General features: G+C 42.9%; 1 protein-coding gene across 1 annotated transcript in view; it reads left to right on the top strand.

Annotated features, from left to right (window-relative positions):
- Positions 1-21,138, top strand: part of LOC126234674 (uncharacterized) — a 103,814-nt gene extending 82,676 nt beyond the window's left edge. Inside the window, exons 2-3 of the mRNA XM_049943414.1 lie at positions 1,373-1,664; positions 19,419-21,138. Coding sequence (XP_049799371.1) covers positions 1,374-1,664; positions 19,419-19,805 — 678 coding nt within the window. The 5' untranslated portion in view covers position 1,373 and the 3' untranslated portion in view covers positions 19,806-21,138. The remainder of the gene's footprint in view (positions 1-1,372; positions 1,665-19,418) is intronic.
- The last annotated feature ends 204 nt before the right edge of the window (positions 21,139-21,342 follow it).

Here is a 21,342-nt window from a genome sequence, read left to right as displayed (position 1 = left end):
AATATAATAATTCCAATCCCAAAGAAAGCAGGTCTTGACAGATGTGAAAATTACCGAACAATCAGTTTAATAAGTCACAGCTGCAAAATACTAACGCGAATTCTTTACAGACGAATGGAAAAACTGATAAAGGCCGATCTCAGGGAAGATCAGTTTGGATTCCGTAGAAATATTGGAATACGTGAGGCAATACTGACCTTACGATTCACCTTAGAAGAAAGATTAAGGAAAGGTAAACCTACGTTCCTAGCTTTTGTAGACTTAGAGAAAGCTTTTGACAATGTTGACTGGAATACTCTCTTTCAAATTCTAAAGGTCGCAGGGGTAACATACAGGGAGCGAAAGGCTATTTACAATTTGTACAGAAACCAGATGGCAGTTATAAGAGTCGAGGGGCATGAAAGGGAAGCAGTGGTTGCGAAGGGAGTGAGACAGAGTTGTAGCCTCTCCCCGATGTTATTCAATCTGTATATTGAACAAGCAGTAAAGCAAACAAAAGAAAAATTCAGGGTAGGTATCAAAATCCACGGAGAAGAAATAAAAACTTTGAGGTTCGCCGATGAACTTGTAATTCTGTCAGAGATAGCAAAGGACTTGGAAGAGCAGTTGAACGGAATGGACAGTGTCTTGAACGGAGGATATAAGATGAACATCTACATAAGCAAAACGAGGATAATGGAATGTAGTCGAATTAAGTCGGGTGATGCTGAGGGAATTAGATTAGGAAATGAGACACTTAAAGTAGTAAAGCAGTTTTGCTATTTGGGTAACAAAATAACTGATGATGGTCGAAGTAGAGACGATATAAAATGTAGACTGGCAATGGCAAGGAAAACGTTTCTGAAGAAGAGAAATTTGTTAACATCGAGTATAGACTTAAGTGTCAGGAAGTCGTTTCTGAAAGTATTTGGATGAAGTGTAGCCATGTATGGAAGTGAAACGTGGACGATAAATAGTTTGGGCAAGAAGAGAATAGAAGCTTTCGAAATGTGGTGCTACAGAAGAATGCTGAAGATTAGATGGGTAGATCGCATAACTAATGAGGAGGTATTGAATAGAATTGGGGAGAAGAGGAGTTTGTGGCACAACTTGACAAGAAGAAGGTATTGGTTGGTAGGACATGTTCTGAGGCATCAAGGGATCACCAATTTAGTATTGGAGGGCAGCGTGGAGGGTAATAATCGTAGAGGGAGACCAAGAGATGAATACACTAAGCGGATGCAGAAGGATGTAGGTTGCAGTAGGTACTGGGAGATGAAGAAGCTTGCACAGGATAGGGTATCATGGAGAGCTGCATCAAACCAGTGTCAGGACTGAAGACAACAACAACAATTAAAGCTATATGGTTGCCCCTCGCATTATGCTGTTCCAGGATGTTCGAGCCTCGGGCAACGTGCGAGTGCTCGGAGGCGCAAATGGAGCTGATACAGGCGCTGGAGCGGCGGGACCTGTCCGCTTTCCGCGAACTACTGGTGCGGCCTGACGTCGACCCCGACCACTGGTACGGCCGGCCCTACAAGGGCACCTGCCTCATGATCGCCTGCTCCGAGCCGGGCGCGGAGCCCTTCGTCGTCGAGCTCATCAAGGCTGGCGCCAGCCGCCACTGCTATCCCCGCCACAGCACCGCGTCGGCGCCGCGGCCGTCAACCTTGTCCCTGCATTCGGTGAGCTCGCAGCTCCGTTCAGAAGTCAGTAAAGTTCGTCGCCAACAGTAACCCATATTGTTCCAGCCTCCAATTCCTTCCGTGAAAATTATTTTCCCCCCTAAAGAAACTGATCTGATACACCTCTATCAGTGTTTGAGGAAATAACGTCCACAGCTGGAAATGCCGCGCTAATTAAAATAGTTCGGGATATTATAGGTTATCGGCGCTAAGGACAGTCTTGCGAAATAATACTGAAAACTTTGTCTGATAATTGCCTCGAACAATTAGTCCAACTATCCATACGTGAAAGAAGTATTTCAGACCTGTGGTCGTCAAATACACTGCTGGCCACCGTAAATGCAACACCAAGAAAGACAAGAGGTAGCACAACAAGATTTATATTGTAGGTAACATGTTGACCAAGTATCAAATGATTACGTTTACAGACGTCTGTGACATGTGGTTCCTGCCAGAATCAGTAGCCAGAGTAGCCGCCATTGTTGGAGATCACCGCTGCCACACGTCTTGGCATTGAGTCAAAGAGACGTTGGATGTGTTCCTGGGGTACAGCAGCCCAAGCAGCTTCCCCATGTTGCCAAAGATCATCTGGTGTGGCAGCTGGGGAAGTAATCTGGGTCACTCGTTGAGCAACCATGGACCACATGTTTTCTATCGGCGAAAGATCCGGAGAGCGAGCCGGCCAGGGAAGCAATTCAATCTGGTTATTGACGAAGAACCTTTGGACAATGCGTGCCACGTGTGGTCGCGCATTATCCTGTTGAAATATGACTGTGGCCGAGCCCTGAAGGTAAGGAAGGACAACTGGCTCCAGCACCTCGGATATGTAGCGCCGGCTATTTAAAGTACCGGCAATGCGTACTAGAGGCGTGCGAGAGTAATATCCAATACCGCCCCATACCATAATACCCCGTGCAAGACCAGTGTGGCGGTGCATAATGCAGCTGTCCAGCATCCTCTCTCCACGGTGTCTCCACACTCGAATCCGACCATCGTGGTGCTGCAGACAGAAGCGTGCCTCGACAGTAAAGACAACGTCATTCCATTCTGCCGTCCACATCCATCTGTCATCACACCATTGGCGACGGAGACGTCTGTGGTTCTGCGTCAATGGTAGACGAAGCAATGGACGTCTTGCGGACAGACCACTCTGCTGTAACGGCGTCGAATGGTACGCACAGACACTGGATGATGCGTTACAGACGCAATGTGCTGTGCTATGGTTCGGGATGTCACTGAGTGATCCGTCACTGCCATGCGCACAATTTGCCTATCAGCACGTGCAGTGGTGCACCGAGGTGAATGCGATCGACCACGTCGGTCCGTCGTACCCTCCTGCATCCAACGGTCACATATCCGCATTACAGTTGTTTGGTTTCGTCCAACACGACTAGCGATTTCTCCGTATGATAATCCACAATCTCGGTAAGCTACTATCCTTCCTCTGTCGAACTCGGATACTTGATCAAAAGATGTTCGCTGTTGTCTACGAGGCATAACTGATCATCTTGTGAAACAACCACAAGGTAAACACACGTGCCGAACGTACACTCGTCGAAATCGCCAAGCCTTAAATGGCGCTATGAGGTGGCGCCACAGCCGCGCGTGATGTGCATCTGCGCTGGAATTCTAATCAGCTGCATATCTCATCGCTGCAAACCCATGGTGTAAATTTCACTTGATTTGGATGCTTCCTTCAGGGTGTTCCATTTACGGTGGCCAGCAGTGTATTTTTGCTTACAAGCCAATATTGACCATTGTAGAGCGAAATCTCGGGCCGCATGTTGAGGAGGGGGAGGCGGGGGTGGGAAAGTGACCACTCAAAGAGACATTCAATTTTCACCAAACCATAGTTACTGATGGAAGGTTACACGTTTTAAATCTTCGTACTATAAGGTATCCTAGTAAATATTTCTAAGTGCCAAATAAAAAATATATTCATTTCTAATTCTTCAGTTAAAATGTGATATACACTTTCAGATGACATATGGCAAGCGTGAGCAATTTCATGCACTTTCAATAGGCGATCTCCATTACCATTTTGTGAACTTTTACAATGATTTCTCGAGTAGTGACACATCTTGGTCGACCACTGCGCGAATCATCATCTAAGCTCTCCCGACCAAATTTAAATGTCATCTTGGCAACATGGCTTGAGTCCAGTATGAAGGAGCAGAGTCCCCCAGTTTATTCTGGAAATCGGCACGAACGTCCTTTGCTTTCATTCCTTTCTTCGCGAAGTACTTAATCACTGCTCAAATCTCGATTTTTTCCATCTTCGCAAATCACTACGTGGGAACAACAACAGAGCCTCGTCACCGCCACAGCTCTCTTCCAAGAGCACTGACGTGGCACGTGTTTCCAGGCAACAGTCCAATGAATATCACGTGAACAACTCGTTGTGCTGACCTCTCGTGGTGATTCCGATAACTTTTCAAAACACCCTCGTATTAGCCTGCCAAAAGTACTAGTACAGCATCTATTTATCTCAGAGAGATCTCAGTCAGTGTTTTATGCATTCGAGACATAAAAAGCTGGACTAGCACTTCGTATGTTTGTCACGAAGGAGCCAGTAGATACTTTCACTGACAGATTCTGGACGTTCCAAACTTTTTCAGCAGTATTTTCCAGTGAGAGGACACAGCTTTTTACCTTGTGATCGTGACTCTGATATCACTTCGGATAGGTTTCGACAGAATATTCACTGTTCGTCAAACAACACAGCACATTCTACAAACCAGTACAAAATCAGGAAAATTTATAGTTACAGTAGTTGACACATCAGACATTCTGGACTTAAAAGGTTGGTGGACAAAATATTGTAAGAAGACGACAGTTTCTGAAGAAACAAGGTACAAGCTAAAATGTGACAGATGTAACTTTGCACTCACCAGTTCCTTTCACTTTGTTTAGTCGAGTGACAGAGTTGGGTTCATAAAACGCTCAACGTGTATCAACGAATTAGTGAGCCAATATTCATCATGGCCCATCAGCGAGAACCTGTACCTCCTCCAACAAACCCCGCCTACCCAGCAGGATCGGTGCCAATTAAAGTGCAAAAAATTCAAGATGCAGAAAAGATGTAGTGGTATGTTCCAAGTGAGCGTACGCAATTCTACGAGGAACTTTTGAGCTGGACTACTGACAGTAGTACAGCACATGACGATGACTGAGGAACAGTTCATCCCAAGTGGAAAGGCTTGAGTTTTATGTACCTTTTCTAATATTTCTAAATGTTTCTTTTACCAGTTTAAAGGTATTATGTCCATTCTCTGTGGCTTAGAATCGTTTTTGTAACATTTAATTCACTAACGTGGCCTAATATCAACATTTTGTTCTGTCTTCGTCCTACGAGACCATTTTTTTAAAGGGCAGATGTTTTCACATTTTAAATATACATAACATTGTATGTATTTGTATTCACTTAACAGTTAATGTATATACGAATCAGGGGGCACCTATACTACTATTTCATACGAGCAAACTTTCTTATTTCCTGGAATTTTTCTTCCAAAACAGTTTTTTTAGTTTCCCACTAAGTTGGTTTTCTTGACTTACGCCCTTTTTAAAAAGTTCGATTCATTTTCAAATTTTATCAAGATCCGGTTGTTTATTCGTGTAACTTTTTTCTAGACTGTACTTCATTATAGATAATTGCTTCTTCCGTAAAAATAACAACATGAACAGTAAGGGTAACTCATGTCCCTGTGGCACATCCAAAGTTACTTCGACATCTACTGATGAGTCTGCATCCAAGAAAATATCCTGCATACTACCTACCAAGAAATCCTCAATCCAGTCACAAATTTCACTTGATGCCCCATACTGTTGCACTTTTGATTACAAGTGCAGTTGTGGTACTGAGTCAAACGCTTTTCGGAAATCGAGAAATGCGGCACGTATCTAACCGACTGCCTTGATCCATGGCTTTAGAATGTCATGTGAGAAACGTGTGAGTTGGGTTTCACATGATCGACGTTTTTGGAATATGTGCTGCGTGGTATGGAAGTCATTATGTTCAAGATAGCTGATCATATTTGGGCTCATAATGAGTTATACGACTCTACAACAAATGAATTAAAAGGATACTGGATGGTAGTTTCGTGTATCACTTCTGGTAGCCTTCCTGCATATGAATGTGACTTGTACTTTCTTCCAAGTACTTGGTACAGTTTCTTGTTGAGAGATCTACAGTAGATTACGCCTAAAAAAGAGGGCTACCTCAGCCGCAAATTCAGTATATAATCAATGTTCTGAAGATTACATCGAGTCCTGGAGCTTTACTCAATCTTCAAGATTTTTGGTGTTTCTCAACACCACTGACACCAACATCTGTATCACTCATCTCTGCAGTGGTGCGCAATACCATTGTTTTTTCATTTGTAAAGGAACATTTGAAAATGGAGTTCAGAGTTTCTGCTTTTGTTTTGCTACACTCAGTTTCAGTCCCTGCCTCGTCCATGAGTGTCTGGACACTAACTTTGGTACCTCTAACAGCCTTTACATGTTACCAGAAATTCTTTGGGTTTTCATGAGAAATATTTCGATAATATTCTTGTATGGTAGTCGTTCAAGGCTTCACACATTGTCCTCTTGACAGCCAAAGGCGTTTCATTCAGCATCTATGTATAATCCCATACTTCATTTTAGACATAAAATGCAGTAGTCTCTGTTTATTTCGAAGTTTCTTTGTAGCAACTGTATACCACGGAGGTTCCCTGCCATCATGAACTGTTCTACTAGGTACATATCTGTTAGGTGCATGGTCAACTACTCTTCTAAATCTGAGCCACAGTTCTTCTACTTGCCTCTCTTCAGAGCTAAATGTTTAAGAGTTTCTTACTGATATATGACAAGCAAGTGGACTGCAAAGTATTTATGTGCATGCAGATATTACGCCATGGTCGAATGAATTTCTTGGAGAATACCAGTGTTTCGTCCCAACTTAGAAAGTAAATCTTCAAAGAGGTTGTAGCTTCCATGTACGTCCGATTCACACCCTGGCTCACTACTCACTGCAGTAAAATTTCGTTACCGCGTGTTCCCGTGAAGAGGAGTGATGTTACATATTTTCAAAACTCGAGCGCAATTCGCCATTGTTAGCTGTTGTCATATTCTATTCCTATCGCCGAATACTGGAAAGAGCTGTACAAATTTTCTTCACCACAGAAATACAAATATCATTTAATTTCACATCATCGGCCTTACGACTGGATTTGTTGGCATGCTTAATACCATCAAAATCAGAAAACAACACAGAAATTAAAAAGCTATAAGAGATATATGCAGGGCAAGCTGATAACTAAAAAATGATGAGGTTGCCACTCTGGAATAAATAAAACCATCTACCCTAAACGCATGGCAAGAAGCTCACACAAAACAAAACATATTGTTGAACTTTCGACTGTTATATCATATGGCATCATTAAGACTTGGTGATATTTCGACGAGCCACCTGCTCATCATCTTTAAGTGATAACGTCAGCTTTTGATGACTGATAACAACAGGGCACTAATTACACTCCCTGACAAAAAAAGTGAAGCACCAGAAGACATGGTCAGATGTCAATCTAACTTCGTACACATACACACCATCGGCGGGTATGTAAATGATTCAAATTGCAATTCTCTCTGACAGGTAGAACGGCCACTGGCATAGGCTAACCATACTTTTTTTGAATACAACCGTGGACAAATTACCATATTTTATCTCAACCGTGGACAAATTACCATATTTTATCTGAGTCCAACCCATGACGTACTTTTGAAATTAGTTAGAGCGGTTTACTGAAACATTAACTTCATTTATTCAGTTGTATTTTTCAGTAGATACGAGATTTTTCAGAAATGATGTTCGTGTCTAGCAGTGTGGTATGAAAATGTGGCCTCTATAGCTGCACACTGCAGATCACTGTTTTCTTTGGCTTTAAAAAACATTCATACATATGGTGAAGCAGTAGTATCAATAGCACTCCTAAGCTTAGTTGTTTTCACGTGTTCTTTAAATGTCGCTTTTTTCTTTATGTGCAACATAAAATTATTTAGTACATAGCGTGCAATAAATACGCCATTGTTGCTGTCATTACACAATTTCAAAACTTTGTTTTCCTGTTGCAGGTTAACATTAAACACAGACTCTCTTTTGCGCACAGCTAAATGAGGAGCAAAAGACGAGCAGAGGTAAAAAGGATCAAAAATTTGTAAATGAGTTACTTCAAACACGAAAACAACATAAACCCATTTTCTCTGGTGTGTTGTAAATGACTAAGTGAAAGTTACGTGATCTGTAGCCACGACCTCCCGCCAACGTCAGAACTTGTTCCAAGATCGGCTGAGGCGCATGGCTGTAAGAGAATCTTTAAAAACGCAATGTCAAACATACACGTCTAAAATTTAAAAAAAGTACTTGTCAGTCATAAAATTCTCAGACACTAGACATTTTTGCAACCCCGGACAGCACTAAAAAACCAGGACTGTCCAGGCTTACCCTAGACGTGTAGTCAGCCTTCACTAGAGTGCACTAGTGTTAGCATTGTTACCTGGCCTGCTGGATCGTATACGGGGCGTGAACAGCGTCAGATCCTGAGTGACCACTGGTAAGGACATGCAGATGCCAGGTACTCGTGTGAGATAATGTTATCAGCATCCAAATGGTTTGTAAGGAGCCACATTATGGATCTCGATTTGGCCGGCTAGTCGAATAGTCCAGTATTCAGATTTCGGCACATTCGGATGTGAAACTGGCCCGACATTGGACTGCTTGGGAATTTGAGGGCAGGCACACTTGTCAAGGTTCCGGTCAATCACATCTGACCACCACAATGGAGTATCCCTTCATATCTGCACCTGCCAACCGAGAACAAGTACTGTGTTGGACGCTCTGCAACATTATGTCATGGCACGCCATCGGTCAGAGACTAGCAACAGCTGGACGTGGGAATCCCATGCACTGGCTGACATTCAGGCCACAACGAAAAAGGGTGCACTTGAAGTATTAGCTTGACTGGGAAGGATGGACTGCTGATCAATCACATCGCACTGTGTTCAGTGATAAATCGTGTTTATGCTCTATCCCGGATGACCAGCATCAGAGAGTAAGGTGGTGGCCTAAGGAGAGATCCCACTCTTGCGATGCTTTGGAGACGTGAGCACTGGAACTGACAGCTTCACGAGCACCATTAATTGAGCAATGCCACACTTATCTGTCACTTTACTGTGTGGATGTAACAGTCTTCTTTGTTAAAGTGGTCTCCAAACACATAGACCCACAGTATGTGTCTCATAATAATATGACGCTAGTTTGACTGCGATACACAATTGTGTGTAAAAAGCAATTGCAGGTCGTAAATTTCTCATACAAATCAGCACTATAAGCGCAATTTTTAGAAAAACTGATGTTATTTCTGAAATTGAGTATTTTCTATGCTTATCTATCGGACAGTGTCACTACGTTAAATTTATTACATGTCCTGCGTACATTTTAGTGGAATATGGAAATAGAACATGTCTAAAAACGTTGTTGTTGTTGTGGTCTTCAGTCCTGAGACTGGTTTGATGCAGCTCTCCATGCTACTCTATCCTGTGCAAGCTTTTTCATCTCCCAGTACCTACTGCAACCTACATCCTTCTTAGTGTATTCATCTCTTGGTCTCCCTCTACGATTATTACCCTCCACGCTGCCCTCCAATGCTAAATTTGTGATCCCTTGATGCCTCAAAACATGTCCTACCAACCGATCCCTTCTTCTGGTCAAGTTGTGCCACAAACTTCTCTTCTCCCCAATCCTATTCAATACCTCCTCATTAGTTACGTGATCTACCCACCTTATCTTCAGCATTCTTCTGTAGCACCACATTTCGAAAGCTTCTATTCTCTTCTTGTCCAAACTATTTATCATCCATGTTTCACTTCCATACATGGCTACACTCCATACAAATACTTTCAGAAACGACTTCCTGACACTTAAATCTATACTCGATGTTAACAAATTTCTCTTCTTCAGAAATGATTTCCTTGCCATTGCCAGTCTACATTTTATATCCTCTCTACTTCGACCATCATCAGTTATTTTACTCCCTAAATAGCAAAACTCCTTTACTGCTTCAAGTGTCTCATTTCCTAATCTAATCCCCTCAGCATCACCCGATTTAATTTGACTACATTCCATTATCCTCGTTTTGCTTTTGTTGATGTTCATCTTATATCCTCCTTTCAAGACACTGTCCATTCCGTTCAACTGCTCTTCCAAGTCCTTTGCTGTCTCTGACGGAATTACAATGTCATCGGCGAACCTCAAAGTATTTACTTCTTCTCCATGAATTTTAATACCTACTCCGAATTTTTCTTTTGTTTCCTTTACTGCTTGCTCAATATACAGATTGAATAACATCGGGGAGAGGCTACAACCCTGTCTCACTCCTTTCCCAACCACTGCTTCCCTTTCATGCCCCTCGACTCTTATAACTGCCATCTGGTTTCTGTACAAATTGTAAATAGCCTTTCGCTCCCTGTATTTTACCCCTGCCACCTTCAGAATTTGAAAGAGAGTATTCCAGTTAACGTTGTCAAACGTTATGTAAATACATATCTGCTTAGAAGACAATAAAGTAGTGAAAGGAAAGCTTTAACGTTTCATCCTTTTGGGCAGATTCGGAACCACATCAAATGAATGTGAACTCTGAACTTATGACAATATACGGTGAGAATCACCTAAAACCTGCACTGTCGCCGGCCGAAGTGGCCGTGCGGTTAAAGGCGCTGCAGTCTGGAACCGCAAGACCGCTACGGTCACAGGTTCCAATCCTGCCTCGGGCATGGATGTTTGTGATGTCCTTAGGTTAGTTAGGTTTAACTAGTTCTAAGTTCTAGGGGACTAATGACCTCAGCAGTTGAGTCCCATAGTGCTCAGAGCCATTTGAACCTGCACTGTAAACATTGCGGAAATGTAAAGTTCAATTGATGTGCAGTTACCACAGAATGGATTGGTAGTCGGGGTCTCGTACTGTTAACCAATCAAGAGCTTGAAATAAAACTTAGAAAGTCTATTTTTGTGGGAACATGCACTTTTTTAAATGGAACAATACCTATTGATATCAACAAAGTAAAAGTAGGATAAATCAGAAAGTCAGTGATATTTGTTGCAGGATTCTAGTGCGAGTCACTTACGAGCTATCGCACTTCGAAAAGTTCCCACACCGACATTTATACTACATCTGTGGTAGAACACACTGAAGAACAACATAAATGCATGAACTAGTTATGTGGATTATGATCAGTAACGAGAAAACTGACCACTACAATTTGTGTTCAAAAAGACCACCAGCAGCGGCAATACACGCTTCCTGTCTGGTATGGAACTACTGCACACGTGTTAGCATTTCAGCAGAAATGTCCATGCAAGTTGCAGTAATATGTCGTTACATACCATTGGGTGTAGTTGGTACGTCCTCGTAGAAACCTCCCAGGGTGCTCACGGTTCTTTCGTGAGTTTGTGCACGGCACACACTAAGCCCTGAGCTATTGCAGCCCATTCTTCCTTCCCAGGCTTCATTTCCTTACCCTGCCCCTCCCTCCCGAACCTCGCTCCTTCTTCGCTGCCCCTCCTTCCCCTTCCTCGGTGTTCTCATGTATGTCGACCATGCTAAGCACCTGGTTCCCTTTTTTGTTTGCAATTTTGTTCCTTCTGCCTATTCTTTTTCATCCTTTTTGGGGTTTAGGTTCCCGCTTGTTTCACAAGACCTCGACTTCTAAATTTTCTGTTTTTAGTATGACCCATTTGTGGAAGAACTCCCTCCCTAGCGTCTACGGCGTGGATTCTCCCCCCCCCCCCACACACACACACACACACTTTCCTCTCTTCCTTCCACACCGTAGCCCCCCTTCAACCCGCTACCAGCATATGCAGCCAGTCCGTGTAGTGGGGCTATTACGTACCCATCATGCTGAGCCTCCTGACAACACAAAGATCACACTTATGATGCCTGAGCTATTCCTTCCTCATGTATACCAAGGAATGGTTGCTTGTCTTCTGGGAGCACCGGAACTCTTGGCACTGGCCGATGTGCCAGGCGGCCCATGCTGCGGCTGGGTGACACCAATGGGGAGAGCCCCTAACTGAAGAGAGTGGTATCAGGGCAGATGTTTGGCCCACGAAGTGTATCAAGCTGCAAAAATCTGGCCTTTCTCAAATGGCTGTCTCTTCAAATGATGAAGGATCTCTGAATGCTGCTTCATATGACCTGGCAGCCTTCCCTTCCCTTCCCTGGCTACACCATGCGAAGAGGCCCAGGCTTGGCATCTTGGGATGAAACACTTTCCCCATTACCTTGTTTGTACTAGGACAGACGGGGACACATTCACCGCCACAATGCCATTGTCTATTGTGGAGAATATCGAGGACAAGTTTGGTGAAGTGGAGTCTCTCGGTAAGATGTGGTCGGGCTCCCTTTTGATCAAAGCTTCTTCTGCTGTCCAATCTGCAGCTCTTCGTGCTTGTGATCATCTTGGCAATGTCACAGTGTCTATTACCCCTCACCAGTCTCTGAATATCGTCCAGAGAGCGATTTTTCATAGGGATCTCATCCTGCAGACTGAGGAGGAATTCCAGGCTAATTTGGAGCAACACGGTGTTCATTTTGTTTGACGTGTGCAACAGGGTCGTAAAGACAACTGCACTGATACTGGCACCTTTATTCTGGCTTTTGAGGGCTTGACCAAGTGAGAAGGTCAAGATTATGTGCCACAGATGTGAAGTGAAGCCATATGTCCCGACCCACCACCCATGAGGTGCTTTCAGTGCTCGCATTTTGGACATATGCCTTCCTGCTGTACGACGGACCCTCTGTGTGGTGGTGTGGACACCCACTCTATGAGTGAAGCCCCTGTTTTCCACCACCTGTGGATGTCAATTGTCATGAGCGCCACTCTCCTCGCTCGCCAGATTGCCCAGCTTAAAAGAGACAAAAGAAGATCCAAGAGGACAAGTATGTGCATCACTTGTCTTATGCAGAGACTCGCCAGAAATGTGAGAGACTCCATCCATTATCACTTTCTTCAACTTTTTCCTCTGTTACATCCATTCCCCCTCCTACTACTTCCTCACACTAGCCCCATCTCCCTCTCCGCCCCCCTGCAGTTCCCAGAACCTTCCCTCTGGGAGCCACTCCCCCTCCCTGGCTGAAGATGTGCCTACGTTCTTCGGCAGCTGACAGAGATGGGGCTCCCCCCCCCCCCCCCGCCCCCGGACACCTCTTCCCTGCATCTCTCAGGCCAGAAGCCTACTACCACAACTCGGCCACATGATGCACCATCTGTGCACCCCAAGGTCCCCCATTCTCTTTTGGTTCCAGATCTTGAAGAAGCCTGTACTTCCTTAGTGCCATGCTCTCCTCCACCTCTGAAACATAGTGCTCCCGGCATTTCGTTTTACTCTGCTGAATAAAGTAAAGAGCCTTAACACGGATACACTTAAAAGTGAGGAGGTTGGTCTGTGAAGGGTGCCATTTAAATCAGTGCAGTGCCTGTTGGCAGTTCTGGAAAGCTCCTAAGAGAAGAAGAAGAAACATACATCCCATGAAAAGGCCCCTCCAGGCGCCCTCGGAGATGCCATCGCCCTCCCCCCCCCCCCCCCAACATGAGTATGACATCTTATTTATGGATGTCACTCCATCCTTGTTGGTGACAACCACTGACCAAGTGACATGATCTGCCCTCTGCTTCTTTATGTCTAACGTGGACTCTTGCCACATGATAATCCAGTGGAATTGCAACAGATACTATCGTCACCTACTCGAAATACAATGCCTTGTTTCCTCCTATTCTGCATTGTCTTGCTCTTCAAGAAACGCATTCCATGATGACCACTCTCCAACGTTTCATGGTCATTGGGTGTTCTGTCAGAAGCATGCCAGCCCAGGGATAGCATCTGGAGGGGTCTGCACTTTGGTTCGCTCAGATGTCATTAGTGACTGGATCCCCCTTTGTACCAACCTGGAAGCAATAGCGGTTAAAGTGCAAACAACACTGACAACCACCGTTTGCAATGTCTACCTCCCACCAGGTAGGCCACATCCTTATATTGAACTGTCTACCTCCATACAGCAACTCCCGCTCCCATATCTCCTCCCCAGGGACTTCATTGCACATAATCTGCCACTTCAGCGGGTAGGGGTCTTCTAATTGACGAACTTATTACAGAATTCAATTTGTGCCTGGTTCCTCTACCCACTTCAGTGCCACTCATGGCACCTTTACTGCAATCGATCTCACAATCTCCTCCCCTGCTCTCATGGCTACCCAACATTGATACCTTTGTGACAATGATTCTATCATTCACCTGCCACCGTCAGGCAGACAGGCCCCCCTCGTTGGGCATCCTACAGGGCCAGTTGGCCTTTCTATATGTCTGCTGCGCACTTCAACACCTCTCTCTCGAATTGCCTTGACGCCGTTGTGCACTATTCTACATGCTGCTGGCTCTGCTGTCCCCCTATTCACAGGTATCCCTCGTCGTTGACCAGTACCGTGGTGGACCAAGGACATAGCAATCGCTTTCCAGGACTGCCAACGGGCACTGCACTGATTTAAAAGACACTCTTCACAGACCAACCTCCTCACTTTTAAGTGTATCCGTGTTAAGGCTCTTTACTTTATTCAGCAGAGTAAAACGAAATGCTGGGAGCACTACGTTTCCTCCCTGGGGACATATGCCTCTTCATCGCAGGTTTGGGCCAAGCTCTGTGGCCTTCTGGGCTGCCAAGGACAGTCAACTGAGCAGGGTCTTATCCTCCAAGGTGCTCTGTGTACTGATCCATTGGTCCTTGCAGAACACCTAGTGACACACTTTGCAATGGCATTGGCATCCTCTTCCTATCCTGCTACTTTTCTCTGGCAGAAACACCAAGTTGAGCAGACCCCCATCTGTTTCAGCCCCCATCAAAGTGAACCCTATAATGAACCTTTCACTGAACAGGAAACCTTGCAGGCTCTTACCTCTTCACATGATACGTAACCAGGCCTGGATTCCATCCTCAACCATATGATCCAACACTTGGACGTTGCCCAGAGGCAACATCTACTCAGGGTCTTCAACTGCATTTGGCTCACGGACACTTTCCTGGTGCAATGGCAAGACAGTATAGTCATCCCTGTCCTTAAGCCCGGGAACAACCCAACATCTTTTGACAGCTACTGCCTGACTAGCCTGATGTACATACTTTGTAAACTGCTTGAGAGAATGGTTAGCTTCTGATTATGTTGGATACTGAAATCTCGGGACCTTTGTCCCCATATCAATGTGGCTTTCAGGAAGGACAATCTCCAAGTGACCATTTACTCATATTGGAAACAGCAATCCAACAGGCTTTTACTAGCTGCCGGCACCTTGTCGCAGTCGTCTTTGGCCTACATAAGGCATATGACACGGCTTGGTGCAATCACATTTTAGTTACCCTCCATGACCAGGGCTTTCGCGGCCCCTTTCTGATTTTTATCTGCGAGTTTTTATCCCACCGGCTCTTCCAGGTTCAAGTTGGCACGTCACTCAGCATCCCTCGGATTCAAGAGAACAGTATCCCACAGGGTTCTGTGTTAAGTGTCACACACTTTCTCATAGCCATAAATGGGCTAGTAACCTCTGTTGGGCCTCTGGTTACCCCAGCATTGTATGTCGACAATTTTTTATCTGGTGCAGCTCCCAGACTTCTTGGGGTGCAGACTGTGATGCTATTCTCAGTCTCTACTGTACTCTGGTCTTGCCCAGACTACATTATAATAGGTTAATGGCTCAGCGGCTCCTTCCACACTGAAAATACTTGACCCTGTTCACCACTGTTGGTGCATCTGGCTATTGATGCCTTTCACACTAGTCCTGTTGACAGTCTCCTCACAGAAGTGGGAATTCCCCCTCCACAAATATGATGGAGCCAACTTCCTGGCCATCCCGTGTACCCCGTCCTCTCTGCAGACAAGGAATGTCTCCCTCCTGATAACTGCCCATGGGTGGGACTGCTGGTTGGAATGCATCTCACTTCCCTGTCAGGATCTCCATCTCCACTCACTGAAATGCGCCCCGTATATTTGCTCCCACAACCCTTCTTGGATGGTGCCTAGACCATAGATTAGGAATGACCTATTCTAGAGTCCAAAGATCACTGTTGCCCCTTTGGTCTTCTGGCTTCTATTACATCCCATCCTTGCAGAGCTCCAGGGTGCTACCATCTTCTACACTGATGGTTCTAACACGATAGCTAAGACAGGACATGCTTTTATGTCTCCTACTGGCTTAAAACACCATTTACTGATGGGATCATGTAGTGTGTTTACAGCTGAGCTGCTAGCCATTCCTTAATTTTAATATTAGCAGACAATTCATGGATAATTGAACTGGTCCTCAGTTTCCTCTGTGAAAGTGGTTTTTATTTTCAGATATAAGGTTTTACATTACTCCTGAAGCAGGATAATTGTGGTTAATGTTTTCTCGGTCTGTTTTTCCAGTTTTTAGATTTGGGCTTCCCTTTTATACATTCTACTGCATGTATTTTAACTTCCTCATTCCATAGTTTGACTCCTCTGGCTGGATCCATCCACTTTTATCAGACCCTCTCTCTTCCATGAGTAACTTTGGAATCGCGGACCTGATGACCTCACCGTTTAGTCCCATAACCCCCCTAAATTAATCAATCTCTCAATCCTTGTAGACTGCATGTTTCAGGTTTCCCCACAGAAAAAAAGTCCACAGGCATCAAATCCAGGGAATGGGCTGGCCAAGGTACAGATCCTCTGCTTCCAATCCAACAATTAGAACAATAGGTAGGGACATGCTGTAGTACGTTGTGCACTATGGACTGGACAGCCATCATATTAGTACCACAGGTTCCTCCTAGTGCAGAACAACATCTTCTAGAATCCGTGGAAGATGACCTTTTAAGAGAATCCAATCTTGTGCACATTTTGTATTCCTTCTATGAAAAACAGGCCTATGAGCCGACAGTTCACTATCCCATACCACACATTTACACTCCATGGGTGCTGACACTCCACCTTGCTAAGTCAAAGGGGATTACCAACGCATCAATAGCGCATGTTTCAGCAGTTTACCTAGCCATGATTAGTAATTGTGTTTGCATCACTAAACAAGATACATGACACATCTGGAGTATCGTGTCTTAATGTCCATGTACGGAAGTTGACATGATTCTCATAATTATTTACATGCATCTCATGATGAAATTTGATAGGGCACAGGAGCTAACAAGCGGATCAAATGCAACTGCAGCAAGAACATTAATTTCCCCCTCTTCTGTTGTCACTTGTTTCCTTATGTTGCTTTGTCTAGCCTTTAAACTACTACTTTCATATATCTGGTTGAAGAGGTTGATAAAAAATTACAAAGATGGTTGACATCTACTGGGATATCTTGCCACATACATTGTACACAATTGAACTGGAATCTTCCTACACTCTTCAAACACCAAGAGCATGTCAGGATTTACCAACGCAGAAAAAGCCATTGTCGATTCACAACCTACTGCTTGAACTGTCACGTACTAACTGACTAGCAAGTTGCTATGCACTCTAGGAACACACAAGCACACTGTAAGCAAACATAACAACATTTTACCTAGCAGCTATGCAGGTTGAAAGCCCAACAAGTGTCGGTGTGGGAACTTTTCAAAATAAACCTTGTAAACAACTAGCACTAGAATCCTAGAACAAACACCACTGACATCCTAATTTACCCTACTTTCAGTTTGTTAATGTCAATAGGCATTGTTCCATTTTAAAAAAATGTATGTTTGCACAAAAAATACTCTTTGTAAGTAATCTTTCAATTTGTTTATTGGCTAACAATACTACCCTCTGACTATTGATCAATTCTGTAAAAACTGCACATCAAGAGCACTTTCCATTTTCACAATATTTATGGTGCAACTTTTAGGTGCTTCACACTGTACATGAATTGCTGAAATAGTGGTCCGCTGTTTCAGAGCAAAATCAGTAGTCAGTAAATATCATAGACCTGCCAGAATGACGTGGGAAAATATGTGGAGTTAACTGAATTTCAGATGTCATATTGTTGATCATCAGGAGCCTAGATGGCCCTTCCGAACAATTGCCCAGCATCCTGGAAATCAGGAATCAGCTGTAATAATGTTGGTGCCAGTAGTGACAGGAAGGAGTACATACTCACTGCCATGGTTCTGGATGGTAGAGACATGCATATTCAGCAACTGTTGATTACACAGTTATCATAGTAGAAATTAGGAATAAGATTGTACCCAGAGCGACATCCAGTTATGATTTGCTGGAAGCTGGGATACCAACAATGGCTACTCATCAAGCTTCCCCTCACATCTCACAACCATGCACCCTTCCTCTGATTGTGAAATGAAAAACACAACTGGAGGGCTAAACAGAACAAATTGATATATAGTGAAGAAAGAAGATTTTGTTTTGACTTCTATTGCTGAAGACTTCAGTCAAATGTTTATTGCTTTATAACCCCGCACACAGGCAATAGATCGAAGCCATCTGTCACTTGTGTGACTGACCACTTCGTAAAGCACTTGTGTGTGGACAAATCGTAGCAATCAGTCACTAATCGCATGGAAATTCTGGGCAATCTGATGGATCGAATGTGGCCTGTGCATGCAATATGGCTGTTTAGTAGTGATGTGTGGCAATAAGGCTGGGACTTGGTTCTCTATTTATTAAGTGTAGTTGTGCAGTTTTGTTTTATTTCCCTTAGCCCAAATTGAGTAAGATCTTTACATTAGAATTAATAGTTATTCAGGGCCCATGAACCACTCTGAGAAGTGAAATGGGGGCTGTAGTTGCCATTTATATTACAAAGTAATACAAAATACTCCTTCCAGCTTTGCAGTGATGAGCAGTCTGAAGCTTGTGGTGTAGAAGTAGAACTGATGAGTAGTTCATGGTAATAGTCATGAAACACTAGGGTCCATATGCTGATTTTGAGTTATTTATGAAACAATTATACATATTATTGAAGTTTAGGTGGGCAACCAGTTACAGGTTATATCACGACATGGATCACGGCTATCTGTTGCTCGTGTGTGGAGCCCTTTGATTTTCATTGGTTAGCTGTGGTGTCAGTGAAGGCCACTTGCGAGCACAACAGCCAGTAATGTAACACTTATAAACACGACCAACTCTGGCCGTCATTGTGTGACAATGCATAGCTTACAATGTCTATACAACTTTAAGGAGTGTTAGGAAAATACTGAACATAATTTATAACATAATCCAGCTTATTCTGTGGATGTTCCTATAAGGCAGCAAATCTGCTCTCCCAATGGATGATGCCCTTGTGTAAAGTTATCATATTACCCTATGCATTCTCTAAGATGGCCATCAACAACCGTGGCCAACACAATCATCAAATCTGTTTCCCCACTGAGCATGTGGTGAGACAGCATTTGGTCCTGTCTGATAACTGTCAGCAATGATGCCTAACCAACTCAAACAGCACACGGTAACAGTATGTAACATTATTTCCCAAGATGACATATAACACTTCTATAATCAGCTCTATGGAGAGTCTTATGACAGGTAACTGAAAACACTGAAATTGTTGTCCATGAGAATCTGTTCAAATGTGCATCACTTCTTGTAATAGTCATATACCCTACTAAAATGTGTACATTACAGAAATTTAACTTTTGACAATTACTTGAAAATAGAGTACATATTTAAGAATGTAACCAGTCTTACAAAATTTTTCTTGTGTTGCAGCATAATGGAAACTACAACCATACAGAGAGAGGTTTTGTCTCTCCTGACAGCCCACACAGAGCATTTCCATATGACACGGAACACGTATTTCACCAAAGACTACGTAACCTTTCATCAGAGATTGACAATGTGAGATATCAAAATGAGAAAATTCTTCAGGAGCAAGAAAACCTGGGAAGCAGGCAAAACTTATTGAGAGAAAGTGTGGAAAAAGCTATCACCAATACAAAAGAAGAACTTCAAAAAAATGAAACTCATTTTGATGTGTTTCAACAGAAACTAAATGAATTTGCAGATCTTTTGGGTAAACTCGAAGAGACTGAGCACCAAAATAACATGTTGCTAAATCAAATACTTGAAACTCTAAAGAAGAACATACCTGAATGATGTCATCAAAGTTTCTCCATAAGAATGTACAAAATTTAAATATATATTCAGTTAAATTGAAAATGTAATATCAAAAGCTCTCAGGAGTAGGATGAGGATTACACAGCAGCAACAAATTGTACTCCAGTGAGAATTGCTTTGAACCACTTAGAGCAAAGCTTTTCTCACAAATGAATTTGGAGTAACCTGGTAACTTTCTTTCAATATGAGTGAGCTTTAGAGAACAAGTGTCAAAAATGCAGTACCAAAATGATATCTTGTATAGACCAACATGAGAATATGTGCAAAACAATGCCTAGGTTCACAAGTGTACTTACCTGCCATCTTAATAAGTGGACATCTGAATTCAGTTACACGTAGAAAGCAAATGTAACCATACAACAAAATGTTTTATAACTCTTCAGAATATTTTTTCACCAAGAAAAGCTGGCTTCAGAAAAAAATCCACACTTTCAGCACTGTAACTAATCACAAAAATTTGCAAGTTGCATAACAGCAAAATTTCTGCCTAAAATATTTTTTCCCCAAATTTTGTTCCATAAACTTGTGAGTAAGCATATTAAAACCTATCGCAATGCTTATTTTGGCCACATTATTGATACATTACAACAACAGAAAATGAGTGAATATCTCTGCTTCATTGAATCCCTTAAATTAGCGACCATCTCAACGCAAAACACACACATACAGACAACCAAACTGTATACAATGAAATTTCCTGACATATTAAAACTGCCCACTAGGCCAGAACCTGAACCTAGATCTTTAATGGACAATTTCCTTCCCAGAAAGAGTCATTCATGCATATCTCAGAGCTTCAATTTGCCACAGCTTCTCTTCAGCAAATTATGTATGAGAGCTTTTGATGAGTACTGAATGAAGGACAGAGGTACTAGCAAACTGGGTGAGATTGAGAAATGTATGAAGAGGTGCACTTTGATTATACATTCATTATGAAAGGCATTATTTTGGGTTTTAGTCCCAGTTGAGAATACAGTTTTAATCAGTCAGTGAGATTCATGAACACATACACTGGACTTCATAGTAACTGATTCATTATGGGTGCACACAATATGTACTGCATATAATTAGTAATCTGTATCACTATTTCATAGACCTGTTTGTTTTTTAGCAAACATGGTCCTGAAGATATTACAAAAATTTAAAATGTAACAATATGGCCACTTTATGTGAGGTTATTATATCACTGAATCGACTATGTTAAAAGTGATGTTGGACCATGTTATCAAAGAAAGTAAAATGATTTCATTTTGGTAAGGAGGCAAACTAAGACATGCTTCTATGTGTCTACACCAAAAACAGATTCTAATCATAGACTATAAATATGATAATTTGTTAATAAAATTTGTGTTTTCATTAATTTGTTTATGATTACTGTTGATTTAACATATTCCCACATCTACTTTTTGTTTCTGTTTCTTCTAGTAGCTCTCTCCTACTTCTCACTCTCCATGGGGTACCAACAAGGTATTCAGGAGACTCTATGCATTCTGGGAGGTAGGGGAGAGGCAATAAG

This window comes from Schistocerca nitens, chromosome 2 (genome assembly GCF_023898315.1).
Source record: "Schistocerca nitens isolate TAMUIC-IGC-003100 chromosome 2, iqSchNite1.1, whole genome shotgun sequence".
NCBI lineage: Eukaryota > Metazoa > Arthropoda > Insecta > Orthoptera > Acrididae > Schistocerca > Schistocerca nitens.
Note: the sequence above shows the minus strand (reverse complement) of the source record. Positions and strands in the feature narration are given on the sequence as shown.